Genomic DNA, 18,429 nt, shown 5'->3' with positions numbered 1-18,429 from the left:
ATAAGGACATACGCAGAGAGATTGCTCTGTTAGGTCAAGTGGGATAAACGTAATAGCTTCCTCCTCCTCACTAACCAGCCACTCTCCTGCCTCAAAGATCCACTGGATCTCCTCCCCTTCCTGCTCTGAGCTACAACAAAATGGCCACAGTCCCATTTGTTTCTGGACTACAACAAAATGGCCACTACACTGCTTGCTGTAGGCTCAAAATAAAGGTAGACAAAGTGTTCTCAATCAAAGAGAGGGGAGTGGACATTTTCTTGTAGCACACAATATGTTTCTAATTCTATTTTGCAAAGCAGGGAGAACTGTGTGTGCCATGGAACTGCAGTAACCCATGTCTGCTTGCTGCTAATCTTATACAAAACAATGTTGTCAATATGGAAAAACATTGTCTTCACTGTAGAAGGTGGCCATTTTCTTGAAGCCCAGAGAAAAAAGCAGATATTCTCTGAGTGTTCAGGCTGGAAATTGTGTGCTTATAGAGGAGGCGCTAAAAATGTTTTATTATTATGAGAAAGTTATCTAAATGCAAACCAAAACTGTAATATATTGATAGTTGTATTTTGTGTGGGAGCACAGTGGCCATTTTGTTGTAGTCCACAGGAGAAAGCAGCAGATGTCCCTGATGCTGTTCAGGCTGGGAATTGTGAATGAAGAGAAGGTAATAAAGTATTTTTGAGATGCAGATTTCAATGCGGAAGCAAAACTGTAATTTGTTGTTATTTGCTCTAGTCTATGTGTTTGTATAGGTATGAGCACAGTGGCCATTTTGTTGTAGCCCATAGTAGGAGCAGAAGGTAGAAGGCAGGAGCTGAGAGCCTGAAGAGTGTGTGCACAGTAGGAGGAGAAGGTAAGGGTGTGCTTTTTGTTCGATTAATTGCTATTGTGTATTCTCCCTCTTTTTTTAACCAGTTGCTGCCCTCATAACACATGTGTGGTGGAAAATGGGTGGGCTTTAATGCCAACACACTGCATGTATACATTTCTTTGCAGCTGCTGTTTTTGTGCTGAAAGCGCGCTCACTGCACGCTCCCACCACAGAGACAGAGCCATCAAAGACAGACCAATGATCAGTAGCCGACGGGACTGACTCCTGACCATGTGACCGCTGTGACAGTCCTGATTGCTGGTCCCAACCCATCCCCCCCCCCCATTCAGAACTGTAGCCATGCCCCCGTGGGGGTTGCTGAATAGTGTGGTTCACCTGTCACCCTGCACAGCCCAGCATTCATCTCTCAGGCACTCAGAGACACAGAACAGTTCATAAGCTTTGTTTTTGTTTTTTTGTTTATTTGTTCAGGTGATTTAAAAGAGAAGTGTGTTTTTATTTTATTTTTTGCTATTCATACTTACCTAGGTGGATGCAGCATCAGACCAATGCTGCATCTGTCCCCCGCTGCCTCTTCACTGAGAACCGAGCCACCGAACACCGCCAATGGCTCCGCTCTCACAGATCACCGAGTGGAGAGATTCTGTCAGTCAGCATCTCTCCTGCTCTGCTTCTCCACGCTCATTGGAGCGCTGAGCTGTTGAGGAGCAGGGAGCGGCCATCTCAGCAGCTCACTGAGAGGCCGAGACTGCCATCAGCCCAGGCAGCTGGCAGAACCACACTTCCTAATAGGGTTGGCACCTCATCTCTTTAAACCCGAACACATATTATTAAACGGGTTCTGTGGCTGATTAAGGTGGAAGCTAAACTCACTTAGTGTCTTACGTGCATTCAATTAGCCTCAGAACCTGTGTAATTAATATGTGTTCGGGTTTAAAGGGATGAGGTGGCAACTCTAGGTTTAGGAGATATTTACAGTACCTACAGGTAAGCCTTATTATAATAAGGCTATAGTAAGCCTATAGGCTTACCTGTAGGTAAAAGTGGTGTAACAGGGTTTACAACCACTTTAATGACACCCAGAGATCGGTTCACAGATCGCAGTGCGAACTGGGAAACTGTGTAGGAATCTGATCGCATAGGTGTAAACACTCATGCAAACTGATTCCAGTGTGGATCAAAAAAAGTGTCCTACATAGGGTTGCCAACTCATCCTTTTAAACCCAAACACCTATGCATTACACAAGTTCTGGGGCTAATTTAATGCAGATAAGGCACCAAGTGAGTTTATTTAGCACCTTAAGCAGCAATAGAACCTGTGCAATTCATAGGTGTTTGGGTTTAAAAGGATGAGGTGGCAACCCTACTTCCTAAGTTGGCATGACGTGCTGACTTGACTGATCCTGGTGACATCAGCAAAGAGCGGACTTCAGACTGCTCTCTGCTGAAAACGGGTCACAGGTGTGCAAAACAAATTGCACATATGTGACCCAGATGGAGAAGCCCAGCCTAAAAAGCTCAAGCTGGACTTCTCTTTTAACTTGGATGGGAATAGGAAATGATGGGATACCCAGAAAGATTTCAACTTGCTTGGGACTTCTATATACACTCCTGTATATACACTCTAGTCTTCTCTCCAGCACAACTATCGCTTAAGACCTCTTTCCTTTACTCCTACAGCACTTCACTTGCTGCAGATTCCCAGATCAGCTAGCAACACATGGTTGGGCCTGACATTAACTCAGCCAGGCCTCCGTGAATTGCCTTCTGCGGGCAGGGATCTCAGGCCCCTATAATGTAGAAATAGTTCAGGTGCTAACTGTCCTCTACCCAGCTACTGATCCCATATAGCTCTCTTCAGGCCTTGCCAGCCAGCCTGACTGCAACAACCTCTCTCCACTGCCCTTCCCACAGTCCAATCCTCTGGTTCTGCATTTATCTCAAACTGAAAACTCCCAGTTCTCTCAGGCGTGCCTCCTCAGTACTCCTGACTGTGATTCACTCACCAGCCGTCCCGGCTGCAACCAGTTGTCCTCCCTATAGTAGTCTTAGTAGTGCTCTCTCCCACTGTGTTCTCTTTGCTCTCTCATGTGCCTCTCTTCCAGGATCTCTTCTCTCCTCCCGGATGCACCCAAGCCCCGACCCAAGGTCACCCTTCCAGATTGGGGAGCTCCCTGTGGGCCCCAACAGCCTCCATACTCTCTCCCTCCAGCTCTTCTACCCGTCAACTCCTCCCCCCGCTGGGCTGACCCTCTCTATTTAAGGAGGCCTGCCCCCTGCCAATCCAAGTTTTGGATTGGTCAAGGCTACTTAAAATACTCCAAGCAACTCCACCTATCCTCTCCTCCTTTCTTTATATCACCTTCTAGAAAGAAGAGGGGGGTGACATTGATGCTACCTGTAAGTCATCCAGTCCTGTCCTGAGCCACTCCCAACCCATAATGAAAACAAGGAGGCCTAGCCACCAGCTAGGCCTACCTAAATTTTCCTACTCTATAGAAAAATCCTGACTCTAGCACCTACCTAACTAGAGGATGCTACATAACGTTTTAAAGGGATGCTGGGGTGGGCGAGAGGGGGTTAAATATCAATTATAAACATCTATGCTTCTTTCATATTTTTACCTATTTGTTACTGTTTATTTCCTCTAATTCCAAAGCCAGTTTATAAAGAAAGATCTTTAAGCAGATCACCTGACTGAGCATGGAGGCGGAGCAGAGACGCGTAACAGAGCGAATATTAGACCTCACCCTGGAAATCATCTACCTGCTGAATGGAGAGGTAAGGAGGATGCTGGGAGGTCACATGACATCACATCACTGACATCACATCAATAAAATATAGACCTGACTGGAGAGGTGAAGGGGATTCTGGGAGACTTTACTGAAACCTACACAGGGAGATCAGTGATTATAGCTTCCACCAGCACCGCACCGATTATTCCTGAGTGTCCCCTGTATCCTCTTCCAGCTCTCCTCTGTGCTCCTCCGGGGTCCCCCCGTCCCCCCTCCAGTCCCCCTCTGTGTGCTCCTTCGATCCCTCCTGTCTTCCTCCGGTCCCACTGTGTGTGTTCTTCCGGTCCCCCCCTCCGTCCTCCTCTACCCGCCCTTGTCCCAGATCTTTCAGGATGGAGAGGGGAGGAAAGAGCCAGTAAATATGTAATTTACCAGCTCCTTCCTTTTCCGAATGCATAGAGTCAGTGATCACTGACTCTGGCCATTCATAACTGAGCATCATAAACTGTGTTTACGATGCTTCAGTTTATGAATGGAGAGGAGCCTTTGTCACCGTGGTCGGAGTACATGCCTCCATCATCTTCTCTCCTATGTCTGTGTCTCCTCTTTCCTCCTCTCTCCCTGCCTGTCTGCTCATACCATTTAGCACCCCCCACCCCCATTCTTTCTGCTCTCATAACTTCCAAATCCTGTAATCCCCTCTGTACCATAATAGTAAGTGTCCCTGTGCCTGTGTTATGTAAAAAATCTGCCTATATGAGCGTGGCTCCTGGTGCTAAGCTGACTGTCAGCAATCTCTCTCCTCTCTTCCCCTCCTCCCTGACTGACGTCAGCAGGATGGTTTGGCCCACCCACTAGAGCTGCACTCATATAGGTACAATCGGGCAGATGTTTTACATAACACAGGCACAGGGACATGTATTGTTATGGTACAGAGAGGATGGGAGGATTTAGTAGAAGTGGGTTAACAACTTAACATACTAGATACTTCTCAAAAATAAGTAAGGATGAACAGGGCAGCAGAGTAGTACCAACTTAAAATCAGCATACTGTACATAGAGAAGGTTTTGACCCAGCATAAGAGCCTGCAGTGTTAGTAGAGTTAACTCAGAGGTCCCACACTTAGGTCCAACTGTTAAATTTCTTTGGGCAACCACCAGAAAGACACATGGCTTTGTATTGGGCACCACCAAATTAATCAGAGACCTCCAAAAATCTATGGATGGTGTCAGTAGGGTTCTGGTTGCTTTAGTATAGGCCAGGGAGTCCACAAGACCCAAAAGGCAAACTTTAGGTTGGAAAGGGACAGGGATGGTAGTGAGTTGAGTAATGAATTCGACAACTGCATTACAACAGTTTCTCTTTAACTGTGCCTAAGCAGGACCATGAAGATTGTACCTTCTTTATTATTGTCCTCCTGAACAATAGCAGTGCAGTTCCTGTACCTTGAGCCTCATAGCTGTACTACTGACTCTGACTGCTAGAGTGAGAGTTGGTGATGCTACTATTGTACCCCACATTGTTCTTCTTTCTGGAAGGGAAGCTGTACCAGAGGGCCTGAAGTGCAAGGATCTCCCTGTCTCTACTTTATTAATTCCGTGGTTCTGCTGATTCTTGATCATTCCTCCACAAGTCATCAGATCACCTGTTATCGGGGGGGGCAGCTCTGACATGAGAATGCAACGACCTGTCTCTACCAAGATGGCAGCCTTTAGGCAGGTTCCTGAGTTATGTTAAAGTGTTCTGCTGTTTTACATTTTGGCTGATGTATGTAGGAGTTAATGTATTTTGTGACATGGTTTCCCATGCATATGTGTCACATCCCGATTTTAGGACATGGGGATACCACCCCATACAGGTGAACCAACCGTGGAGCGGAGTCTGGTGTGGGAGCTGTATAGTGAGGACAAGTGTACTATATGATCAGATTTTTTGCTGGCTGCATTCCCCTGCAAAGGGACCCAATTTCATAGGGCATGCATGTTATTAGACATTTTGCATGGACTTATTTAGGTATGGTATGGGTAGCATCAATCTACAATGAAGTTAGACCATACGGAGTGACATGGCTTGTAATGCTCTTGAGGCACCCCTACGGGTTGACACCCCCCTAACATGCCTCCACACACCATGCCTTCCAGAGTCCAGATCCTATTTTAATACCTTAAATGGTAATCAACTTCAACCAATAATGTACTGTTGTAAAGAAGTATCAATAAGTGCATATGCATTTAGCACTCTCCTGTACACTGGAGTACTCGCGTACTTCTAATTAAAACTTCTTATTATCCCACCATAAGACGAGTAGTGTGGCTGAAATCCTCAAAAGATATGCTACACTTCTTTGGCAATCAAAGCATTAATCTAGTCTTGCTGCTCATTAGATTTTTCCTTTATATATAGAATTATATAGCTCTCAAGCTTTGCAATGACTTCACTATGAGAAAACAAAGTCCTGTTACTGAAACTCCATCTCACTACCTAAGAAGAACCAACAAGATTCAAGAAGCAACCAGAGAGATCACTGAGTTGCTGACAGGAGAGGTGAGCGGTTCCGGGAATTCTGGGAAATTATCCAGTAACAGACAAGGGATGTGTCTGGATGGTGACTGTATCATTGTGTGTGTCAGGTTCCTATAAGGTGTCAGGATGTCACTGTCTATTTCTCCATGGAGGAGTGGGAGTATATAGAAGGACACAAGGATCTCTATAAGGACGTCATGATGGAGAACCAGCCGCCCCTCACATCACCGGGTAAGAGGAGACCCTCATTTCTTGGCCCACGTACACACGGTCGGAGATTTTGCCAACCAAATCCGTCGGATTTTGCCCGTCAGATTTAGTCCGACGGATTGTGTCCGAAACTGTTGCATACACACGGTCGGGCCAAGTTGGTGAAAAATCCGATCTTTCAGAACGTGATGACGTAATTTAGTTACGATGGGACTACATTCAGGCTAGTAGCCAATAGCTTTGATGTAGGAATTTGATCTGAGCATGCGTGGCACTTGGTCCGATGAAAATGCTCTACACATGATCGGATTAGGTCTGTCCGGCCCAGTTGGTCGGGAAATATTTCCAACATGTTGGAAAATTGGGTCAGACGGAGATTCGGACGGAATCAGTTCGATGCATACCACACACAGTCGGATTATCTGACGACACGGTCCGATAAGACTCATTCCGACAGATTCTCCGACCGTGTGTACAAGGGCTTAGGCTGCTTTCACACTGGGGCGGTATTCAGGCGTTACAGCGCTAAAAATAGCGCCTGTGTAGCGCCTGAAAAAAACCGGCCCCTTTCCCTCCAGTGTGAAAGCCGGAGGGCTTTCACACTGGAGCGATGCGCTGGCAGGACGGTGAAAAAAGTCCTGCTAGCCACATCTTTGGAGCGGTGAAGGAGCGGTGTATTCACCGCTCCTATACCGCTCCTACCCATTGAAATCAATGGGACACCGCGGCAATACCGCCGGCAAAGTGCCGCTTCAGCGGCGCTTTGCGGGCGGGTTTAACCCTTTTTCGGCCGCTAGCGGGGGTTAAAACCACCCCGCTAGCGCCCGCAGACCGCCGCTAAAACGACGGTAAAGCGCCGCTAAAAATAGCGGCGCTTTACCGCCGACGCCGCTCCCGCCCCAGTGTGAAAGCAGCCTTAGAGAGAGGATTATTGAGCATCTACCTAGATACACACATCCTCTGATATAAAGACATAGAAACAATGTATTTCATCAGTGTGTGTGTTTCCTACAGATACATCCAGTAATGGGAACCCACCAGAGAGATGTCCCCATCCTCTGTATTCCCGGGACTCCACACAGGAACATCAGGAGATCTTTCAGGAGGAACTGGTAGGTTGCATCCATCCATCCAGTAACAAGTACACCCATATAGCACCTTCCTACTTGCAAGCAATGTAACCATCTATTCAACCCTGTGATCATTATAAAAGGAATGTTGCTTTAATCTGTAATAGCAATTGGTTGATATTTAAAGTAATCATTCTTGTATAGGATACCCTTGCATTGAACATTGATTACAGAATGGAAGCAGAAGAACCCTATGTAAGGATCGATGAGCTTCAAATCCCTCCAGAGATCAGCACAGGTGAGTAATAAACACTAAATCCAGAGAAGAGCCCCAGATTCTCCTTGTTCAGACACTACAACAATCTCTTCTCCTCCCCCCTCCTCTGTCAGTAGACAGTAATGGGGAGACAGTATGTGCCCAGTGGGGGAGTCAGGAGCCATCAGCCTCTATTAGACTCCGGCTCTCCTCCTCACATCATGTCATTGTGTGTTACCTGCCAAGAGACGTGACCAGTCTTCCCCCACACACACTCTCTGGGGTCTCTCATACATCTCAGTACAGGGGGCTTCACTCTCATCTTTATTCACAGACACCAGAGAGACTCAGAGAGACGTCAAAGCTGAGGAGGAGGAAGAAAGACCTGTGTGGATAAAAGAGGAGGAAATTCCTTTAGAGATCAGCACAGGTGAGCAATCTTTTTATTTTTTAATGTTTTTTTCTTTATTCTCATTGTTTAACCTTTTTACAAATGAACTCCAACAAAAAAGCAATAATTATTTCCAGCCACTATAGCATGGGTCACCTTGGTGGGTTGTCATGGGCTAGAGTTAAAGCTCTTCAGCTTGTTTGCATGAATTATGCATTGATGTTTCACATACAACATAGCTGCCACTCTGCTATGTAGCCAATGATGTATAACAAACGAAAAAGTGAAAGCAAGCATATGCCCGATCACTAGCACATGTTCCAAAATGGGAATCAATCTAAGACTTGTCCTACCATACTTTAACCTGTTTTCAGAAAATGGAGAGCAGTGCAGTTTGGTTCATTTATGTTCACTGGTCTCCTTTTCAGTGTTTAAACCCAAAAGCACTGAGTGCTCACTAAGGCCCCTTTCTCACTGGTGCGGTTTAGCGCCGCTTTACCGTCATTTTAGCGGTGGTATGCGGCCGCTAGCAGGGTGGTTTTAACCCTCGCTAGCGGCCGAAAAGGGGTTAAAACCGCCCACAAAGCGCCGCTTCAGCGGCGCTTTTCCGGCAATATTGATTTCAATGGGTAGGAGCGGTTTAGGAGCGGTGAATACACCGCTCCTTCACCGCTCCAAAGATGCAGCTAGCAGGATTTTTTTTTTACCATCCTGCCAGCGCACCGCTCCAGTGTGAAAGCCCTCCCACTTTCACACTGGAGTGAAGGGTGCCGTTTTTTTTCAGGCACTACACAGGTGCTATTTTTAGCACTGTAGCACCTGAAAACTGCCTCGGTGTGAAATGGGCCTTAGGCTACTTTCACACTGAGGCGCTGGGCGCGCTGGAGGTAAAGCGGCGATATACCGTCATTTTAGCGGCGCTTTTCGGCCGCTAGCGGGGGGTAAAACCACCTGCAAAGCGCCGCTGCAGTGGGGCTTTGCAGGCGGGTTTGGAGCACTGCCCCATTGTTTTCAACGGGAAGGGGCGTTTTAGGATTGGTAAATATACCGCTCCTACAGCGCTCCAAAGGACATTTTTCAGCGTCCTGCAAGTGCACCACTCCAATGTGAAAGCCCTCGGGCTTTTACACTGGAGATACAGCAGCGGCTGTTTGAAGGCGCTTTGAAGTGGTGCTATTTTTAGCACATTAGCGCCTGCAAAGCGCCTCAGTGTGAAAGGGGCCTTACTGTTGACTCTGACTCTAGATTCTGTGGTGCTGGTTTACAAGAATTTGCAAAATTTTTCACAAGCCGATCATGTATCAACACAGGGCTCTCTACGGGGAGTAACAAAGTGCAAAAACAGTCACATTGCCTATTAAAAGCAGCACACACTACGCACTTTACACTGGCTAGGCACACAGTTAACCCTTTGATTGCCCCTCAATGTTAACCCCTTCCCAGCCAATGTCATTAGTACAGTGACAGTGTATAGTATTAGCACTGATCACTATATTAGTGTCACTGGTGATGTCAGAGGGGTGTGAGAGAGAGAGAGGGTGTGTGTGTGAGAGAGAGATTGTGTGTGTGTGTGAGAGAGAGAGAGAGAGAGAGAGAGAGAGGGTGTGTGTGTGTGTGTGTGTGTGTGTGTGTGTGTGTAAGAAAGGGGGGGGGGGTGCTGAGAAAGAGACAAGGGGGGGCTGAGAGGAGAGTGAGGGGGAAGATGAGACAGAGAGACCTCTAGCTCTGTCCCTATCTGCATTCCCTGCTCTGCCCCCCCCATCCCAATCTTTGTCTGCAGGTAGTCTGTGTATGATTGTGCCTGGTACCTTTCATGCCGGTCTCGGTCCTTGATCCAGGGGAGCTCTCTGCTCTGTTTTATCCAGCGGCTCCCTCGCAGCCTGCACCTCCCACCTGCCTTCGTCTTCCAGGCCCCCCAGTCAGCCTGTTCTCCGGGCCTCACTGTTGAAGAGGAGGTTTGAGGAGTCCAGGCTCCAGAAGGCGCCAGGGTTGCTAACCTGCTGCTTGCCTCTTCAGGGGTCAAGGAGGCATTGAAACTCTTCTCACCCTCCCGAACTCCTGTTCACCTTCGCCGTGGGGCCGCTCACTCACTCGTGCTAATAGATTCCTGGGCCTCTCCGCTGTTTGCGGCCACTCTTTCACTACCATGAACCTGGACTCTCTCACGTGCCCGGAGCGATGGTTCTGCATGCCTTTAGTTTGCCATCACTGATATATACCAATGTTTGTAGACGCTATAACTTTCACTCTAACCAATTTCTCCATTTCTTTTTTCCTGCAGAAGGACAATATTGTATAAATAGTCTGGAACAACATTCCATAATCTCTCCAATAAGTGAGATAGGTGCTTACATCAAAGCAGAGTTTACAGGAGAAAACAACATTATGATAAACATCCATCCCAGCACAGATCTACTATCTGATCCCTCTATGGATGGGAGGAATTTTCCCAATCACTCACCTCTTGCCACTTATCATTCAGGTTATAAAGTGGGTAAAATGTTTCAATGTCCAATATGTGGGAAATATGTTACCCGGAAATCCACTCTTGTTGAACATCTGAGGACTCATACCGGGGAGAAGCCGTATTCATGCTCGGAATGTGGGAAATGTTTTGCCAAAAGAACCAACTTTATTTTACATCAGAGAACCCACACGGGGGAGAAGCCATATTCATGTCCTGATTGTGGGGAATGTTTTTCTTCTGGTTCAGCTCTTAATAAACACAGCAGGACTCACACAGGGGAGAAGCCGTATTCATGTTCACTATGTGGGAAGTGTTTTTCCCAAAAAAACAAACTTACTTTGCATGAGAAGACTCACACAGGAGAAAAGCCCTATTCATGTTCAATGTGTGGAAAGTGTTTCTCCCGAAGAAATAAACTTATGTTACATGAGAGGACTCACGAGGGGGAAAAGACCTATTCATGTTCTGAGTGTGGGAAATGTTTCTCCCAAAGAAACAAACTTATTTTGCATGAGAGAATCCACAATGGTGATAGGCCCTACTCATGTTTGGAACATTTTTCTAGCAATTCAGCCGTTGCTAGTCACAAGAAAGCTCACATGGGGTTAAAGCCGCATACATGTTCAGATTGCGGGAAATGTTTCTCTCGGAATTCAGCTCTTACTGATCACAAGCGGATTCACACGGGAGAAAGGCCATATTCATGTTCGGAGTGTGGGAGATGTTTTGCTCGGAAGGATAACCTCATCTCACATCAGAGAACACACACAGGCGTGAAGCCATTTTCGTGTTCTGACTGTGGGAAATATTTTAGCCATAAAGCTAGCCTTTTTGTGCATAAGAGGACTCACACGGGGGAGAAGCCTTATTCATGTTCATTGTGCGGGAAGTGTTTTTCACAAAGAAACAAACTTATTTTACACGAGAGGACTCACACGGGGGAAAAGTCCTATTCATGTTCAACGTGTGGCAAGTGTTTCTCCCGAAGAGGTAAACTTATATTACACGAGAGAACTCATGAGGGGGAGAAGCCCTATTCATGTTCCGAATGCGGGAAATGTTTCTCCCAACGAAGCAAACTTATTTTACACGAGAGGATTCACACTGGGGAGAAGCCCTACTCATGTTCGGAATGCGGGGAACGTTTTTCTAGCAAATCAGCTGTTGCCAGTCACAAGAGAGCTCACACAGGTTTAAAGCCCTACACATGTTCAGATTGTGGGAAATGTTTCTCTCGGAATTCAGCTCTTACTGATCACAAACGGGTTCACACAGGGGAGAGGCCATATTCATGTTCGGAGTGCGGGAGATGTTTTGCTCGGAAGGATAACCTCATCTCACATCAGAGAATACACACAGGTGTGAAGCCATTTTTATGTTCTGAATGTGGAAGATGTTTTAGCCATAAAGCCAGCCTTTTTATGCATAAGAGGACTCACACAGGGGAGAAACCATATTCATGCTCAGAATGTGGAAAATGTTTCACGAGGAGGGCCTATGTTATTGTACATCAGAGAACTCACATCCCAAAGAGTCACACATCAAATAAGTCACAGTGATGATCCCCGACATGTCCTAGTTCTGAAAGAAGATATACATTATATAGTAAAACCTTTGTGAGCCCTTGACCATCACGCCCACTATATAGGCAAAAGTATTTGAACTTTGAACTCTAAACAACTAACTTCCAATGCTACAGCAAACAAAGACATTTTAGACTATGTCAACCTTGTGGTAACATTTTGTTGAAGGACCTTTTTCTGTTCTAGCATGACTGTGCCCCTGTGTACAAAGCTAGCTCCATAAAGACTTTGATATGATGAGTTTAGTGTGAAGGAACTTTAGTGGCTTGCACAGAACCTTGACCTCAACTGTACTAAACACAGTTGGAATAAAATGGAACGTTAACTGCAAGCCAGGTCTTCTCGCCCAACATCAGTACCTGACCTCAAATGCCCTTTTGGCTGAATGGCCATATATTTTTACAGACACACTCTTAAATCTTGTTCAAAGGCCTTCCAGAAGAATGGAGGCTGTTGTAGCTACAAAGGGGAGAACTCCATATTAACGCTCATTGATTATAAATAGGATGTCCAAAAAGTCCTTATACGTGTGATAGTTAGGTATAGCCATTTAATGTAGCTGTACATCAATCTTATTAGATAGACAGGATCACTTAAGCAACCACCTGCATGTTCTAAATAAGGTAAACATAACAAATGTTGCTATGCGATATATATCCACCATATCTCCAAATATCCCTACAGCAGATGTGTATCTAATGCTAAAGCTTTTTTTTTATGTGTATCTAATGCTAAAGCTTTTTTTTTTTTTGAATAGAGTAAGAAATTATTAAAAAACGCCTATCTATATCCCATTTTGTGCAGGGTCTAAAAAAATTTTTTTTTTTAGCAGAGGTGCCCCATGTTTCCAAGGGTGTATGTTTGCTGGAGATGTTGGATATTTGTAAGAAAGGTCTAGAACAGGGATATGCAATTAGCGGACCTCCAGCTGTTGCAGAACTACAAGTCCCATGAGGCATAGCAAGACTCTGACAGCCACAAGCATGCCACCCAGAGGCAGAGCATGATGGGACTTGTAGTTTTGCAACAGCTGTAGGTCCGCTAATTGCATAACCCTGGTCTAGAATACTAGTTCTACTTGAAATATTCTCCTAGAATAGTTACTTTACATTTGGAAGTTGCCTATTTTTATCTCTTCTTTAACATTTTTATTTTGTACTCTTTTAAATTTGATGTAAACAGTTAATGTGGTTATTAAAGACATAAATCAACAAAATATTTTGGCCTGACTCATTTATGACATATTTAAGAGGTATACAAGGTCAACGGAGTCATCAACAGAAGTGTATTGTAGAGGCTGTGAGGGTTATATTGTAGTAACCTGATAGCTTAGTTTGACACAGATCAGTCAGTGACAGTGAGATTTAGTGCATTACCAACATAACCATTTTATTGAAAGATAAAAAAAAAAAGTAATCTACTTACAAACACTTTGCAAGCAAAAGCATGTGTAGTGGTGCCAACGAGACCACCACAAGATCCACAGTCCTCAGCCAGCAGTATGGGAAGCCCTCGTAGCATCTAGGATAAAGGTGTTTTGAGGGTCGAGCCCTCTTTATCAGGGCCAAAAAGGTTTTTGGTTTTGGCTCAAAGGGTTTGGACCCCGATGAAGAGGGCTCAGCCCTCAAAATGCCTAAGCCTAGATGCTATGAGGGCCCCCCATATTACTGGCTGAGAACTGTGGATCTTGAGGTGGTCTCGTTGGCATTACACACCATTACACATGCTTTTGCTTGCTAAGAGTAGGTAGGTAGATAACCATTTTATTCAAAGATAAAAAAGTAATGTTGGTAATGCATTAGGTCGGTGTGCCCTCTTTTTTGTTGTTGTTTACAGTGCTTGTAAGAATGCCCACAAGTCCTGTAAAGGGCAGCAAGACCTCTGGCATCACATGCTTCAGTCGGACAAGCATAGAAAAGATAGAGAGCTACACACACAAACACATAATTGCAGGAAGCACAACTAAGCGCAGGAGTGATATATACTGTTAGCGACAGTGAGATGTCCAGCTTCTGGAATGAGTACAAATAATATGTGAACTTTCTTAACACCAATGTATAGTGTATTGGATCTAATGAAAAATGTTGACTCAACTTTGTCAGTAGTTTGGCCCTTTTTATTGGTCAGCAATTATAGGTAGACAGTGTCTAGTCCAGTGGTGGTCAATGTTCTTGATATGAGGTGCCTCCAGCATGGTCTACTACCACAACAAAGGGTCGCACATAAAGTTATGTGAAAATTCATTGTCACAGACACCAGACATGCAGCAGGATATAGGCAAAGAGACTGAATACAGGTTACAGAAGGTGGGCAGATTCTGTAGATGGAATATAGGAGATGGGTATAACAAAAAGAATGGTCAGAGACTACAGACATGGCACAAGAGATGGCCATAACTATGAACATGGTAAAGGAGATGATCATGGACTGCAGACATGATACAAGAGATGGTGGACATAATACAACAAATGGCCAGAGACTGTACACATGATATAAGAGATGGTCAAAGACTGCAAACATGATACAAGAGATGGCCAGAGACTGTGAACATGGTAAAGGAGATGATCAGAGACTGTAGACATGATACAAGATATGGTCAGAATCTGCAGACATGATACAAGAGATGGTAAGAGACTGCAGACACGATACAAAAGATTATTATCATAGTTGCCAACAGTCCTGATTTTCCCGGGAAATTATCTTATTTTCATCTCCTGTATCACGTTCGCACACACTCTATCTCCTTATCATTTCTGCACACGCTCTGACCATTTCCTGTATCATGTTCGCACACTCTCTGACCATTTCCTGTATCATGTTCGCACACTCTCTGACCATTTCCTGTATCATGTCCGTACACTCTCTTCTAATTGTTAAACTTTCTGGCATATACATATTGCTATTGTGGTATAGGATCTGTGCCTGCTATCCCGCCATCCCTCTTTCTTTCCTCCTCTCTTTCCTTCCTTCTCTCCCTATCTCTATTTCTTTCTCTCTCCCCTTTCTCCATTTCTTTCTCTCTCGCTCGCTCTCTTTGTTTCTCTCTCTGTTTCTTTCTCTCTCTTTTTCTCTCTCTCTCTCTCTCTCTCTCTCTCTCTCTCTTTCTATCTCTCTCTCTCTTTCTTTATCTCTCTCTCTCTTTCTTTCTTTCTCTGTCTCTCACTCTTTCTTTCTCTCTCACACACACTCTCTCTATATCTCTCTTTCTTTCTCTCTCTCTCCTTCCATCCCTCTTCCATCTCAGACTCTAACGACACCCCATCTAAGCCACACCCAATATTTAGCATATTGTAAACCTCGCCCACTTTTTACACTACATGCACCACTTATTTTATTTTTTTTCACTCCAACTAGGCCATGCCTACCAATGAATGATCCACTCCTAATACTAATATTAGTAATACTCTGCCTACAAAGAAATGACCCTGACATTTTTTAGAGACTGTGGACATAATACAAGAGATGGTCAGAGTCTGCAGGCACGATACAAGAGATTATTATACAAGATTACAGCGGCAGGGGTGTTTTTTGAAGCACCTGATTAGAGACAGAGGCTCTAATAAGCTTCAAAATAGGATGGGCTTGTGGCACAGACTATTGTGCCAGGAGCTCACCCAGGTGTTACAACAGCAGATTAATATTCACTATTGAAATCCTCAATTCGGCCAATCAGAAGCAGGTCTGAGACCCATTTTCTGATTGGCCAGAAAGAGAATATTCCCAATTGGCAGCCAAGGAGGAGAGAGAAAACGAAAGCCGTTGCAATGCCCGTGGAGAGCAGGGGAAGGGATAGCAGCCGTTGGAGAAGCCCTGCCCACCATAGATATAAACGAGAAAATAACTGAAAATGGGTCAAATAACGGTGAAGTGGTCCAATCCCTATATACTTATCAAAAAAAAAAAGGCTTCCCCCTGAGTGGGTGGGATTTTAAATGACCATCAACTCCGGACACAAATGGACACAATAATATACAATTTTTATTTATAAATTACACAATGTACATAATATTACCAGGAAGTGCAAATGGGCTAAACAATGTCCTCCTGGTATATTAATAAATAAACAAACATATATACAGAACAAAATATGATTAAAACAATGCTTGTCCTATATCACCCACACCCGACGCGTTTCCAGTTGCTGATAATTCAGAACCTTCATCAGGGGTGAACAAACTTGATGATATAGCAATCTAGTGAGGTGTAAGTTTGAGGATCAAAATGCCTGCCATTTAGAAAAATATAAGTATGTCTGAAGAGTACTTCAAATACTATTGAGATGTCAACCAAGTACAGGATGTCCTGCAAATTACTTCCAGATCAGTCAGACCGATTCTATGGCAAGGGGGGTTTTTGTTTTTTGAATTTTAATGGACATACTGCACACAGAGTGGCACCACTCCTCTCTCTCTCACCCATATCCACAGAATCGCTTCTGTTCTCTACAGCTTGCTGTCCACACTGATACAGACCAGAACCCCTAAACCCTGGCCTGGTCTCAGCAATAAATGAACTTTGCCTATTGGCACATCTGGACCTTGGAACTATTTCCATATCGCACTAGCTGCGTTTCTAGCCCGTGTGCAGGGCCGATGCATGTGTTCACCTTTGCGTGTGAGCATGTGGGGACGGGCCGCTTTAATAAATTTTTGCATTTTATTATTTATTTTATGTAATTTAAAAAAAATGTAAAAAATGGAACAAGTTCCCCCACAATCGGGGTTTTTAGGCAGCAGAAAACAATAATAAATGCATATCAGGGTAACATGAGTAATATTTTAATATTTATTACCATGAGAAAATAGCAACATGGCACAGAGGTAAAAACATAAGCTCCACCTGAACAGTTAAAAGAGACTCCTATATACAGAGTACAATAATAACAATGGATGTGCACAAGCAGACACAACTATAAATGACACTGTACAATATAACAACAGTAGAGGTATAGTCCTAACGCGTTTCAACCCAATCAAGGGGTCTTCTTCAGAGAAATGGTCTGTTATAAAACAAAGATGCAATAAATAAATACATCAAATGTTAATTATACTGGGAATACCTTATATTTTTTAGTATAATTTACCCAATACTGCACGTCCAAGGAGATCAAATAAATAAAGTGCTTTTAGTGGAGTTCCCCCTGGGGGTGGTGCCTCGATTTCCCTTCACGTATCAAGAGTGTTACCAAATCCAAAAATATCACCAAATGCCAGGAGGGAAAGGTCAAAGGTCCAGAGGCGTGGCTCACGGGAGGTCACACACATACCTCACCACCCATGGGTATAGGGAGTGGGTGCGGACGTTGGCAGCCGGACAATATGGTGAGTCACACCTGCGATAGAATCCCAATGTATAAATAAAATTAGGTACATACATTTTTAACGTATGAACACAAGGTGTATATACGGCATGAAACTATTGTCATACCTATAATCTATGTATATAGAGGATAACCACACCTAGGTGTTTAGGTATATCTATATGATAATTTGAGAAGGAAGAAAAGGGAGAAGGAAAATAACGCTCACAGACTCGGCTTCTGATAAAATCCCAAAAAAAAAAAAAAGAGAGAAAAAAAAATGTATCCAAAAAAGGGGAAAAAGGGAAAAAAACAATTAAAAAATTATAAATGGGTAAATAAATGAATCAAAGAAAAGACAAAACGACAAAAACAAAGACAGCAAAAATAGGTGAGAAAAAGGATCGCTGAATAAGAAGAGTGCCAGTGAGGAAGTAACTAATGTGTGTATGAAGCAACAAAGCTGTATGTATACTAAAGTGAATGAGAGTGCAGAGTATGTAAGTAATGTGAAAGACAAAAAGTGACAAGGTGCCTAAAAGGAACCAGGTGTGTGTTGGTAAACGTGATACTAACTTATGCATAAAAATTACATAAGAGAAAGAAGTTTGTGGAGTGGTGAGAGAGTAAAACAACAAAAAAAAATTTAAATTAAAAAAAGACCAAAAACCAAAGGTGGACATGCTAACCTAATTAGGTGAACAAACTCCATAGTAAAAATCGAGTCTATTACCTGAATGAATAAGATTGGTACAAGGGTTCCCAAATGGGGAAGGGAGGGACTGTGACCAGAAACCTAGCCCAGGAAAGGTAACAGACGCAGTCATTGACTCAATTATATGGAGTCACCCAATCTATAATTTGATAGATAAATAAATAAATCAAAATATTATTCTACAGGAATTTCAAAGTGTTACATAAATATAGTAAATAGATAAATGCAGATCAGGAGGGAAAATAGCCAAGCATACAGCTCCGATAATACCCCCCACCCCCCTTTCCGTAAATACTTTACCCCACTACTCCTTATCTTGGTTTCCATTGTGCTTCATCTGGGCTCTCT

General features: G+C 44.1%; 2 protein-coding genes across 2 annotated transcripts in view; one reads left to right on the top strand and one right to left on the bottom strand.

The window, feature by feature from the left end:
* LOC143957066 (uncharacterized) overlaps positions 1 to 111 on the bottom strand; it is an 80,110-nt gene extending 79,999 nt beyond the window's left edge. Inside the window, exon 1 of the mRNA XM_077467206.1 lies at positions 13 to 111. The gene's annotated coding sequence lies outside the window, so the exon portion shown is untranslated. The remainder of the gene's footprint in view (positions 1 to 12) is intronic.
* The window catches only part of LOC143957187 (uncharacterized), a 157,110-nt gene extending 143,827 nt beyond the window's left edge, over positions 1 to 13,283 (top strand). The window contains exons 14-19 of the mRNA XM_077467336.1: positions 5,971 to 6,111; positions 6,198 to 6,321; positions 7,315 to 7,412; positions 7,575 to 7,668; positions 7,961 to 8,056; positions 10,299 to 13,283. Of these exons, the coding sequence (XP_077323462.1) occupies positions 5,971 to 6,111; positions 6,198 to 6,321; positions 7,315 to 7,412; positions 7,575 to 7,668; positions 7,961 to 8,056; positions 10,299 to 12,043 (2,298 nt within the window). The 3' untranslated portion in view covers positions 12,044 to 13,283. The remainder of the gene's footprint in view (positions 1 to 5,970; positions 6,112 to 6,197; positions 6,322 to 7,314; positions 7,413 to 7,574; positions 7,669 to 7,960; positions 8,057 to 10,298) is intronic.
* Positions 13,284 to 18,429: the final 5,146 nt, after the last annotated feature.

The sequence above is a fragment of the Lithobates pipiens genome, unplaced genomic scaffold, assembly GCF_037356315.1.
Source record: "Lithobates pipiens isolate NorthernLeopardFrog02 unplaced genomic scaffold, aLitPip1_a1.2 Scaffold_51, whole genome shotgun sequence".
Classification (NCBI taxonomy): domain Eukaryota; kingdom Metazoa; phylum Chordata; class Amphibia; order Anura; family Ranidae; genus Lithobates; species Lithobates pipiens.
This window is presented reverse-complemented; position numbering and strand designations above follow the sequence as displayed.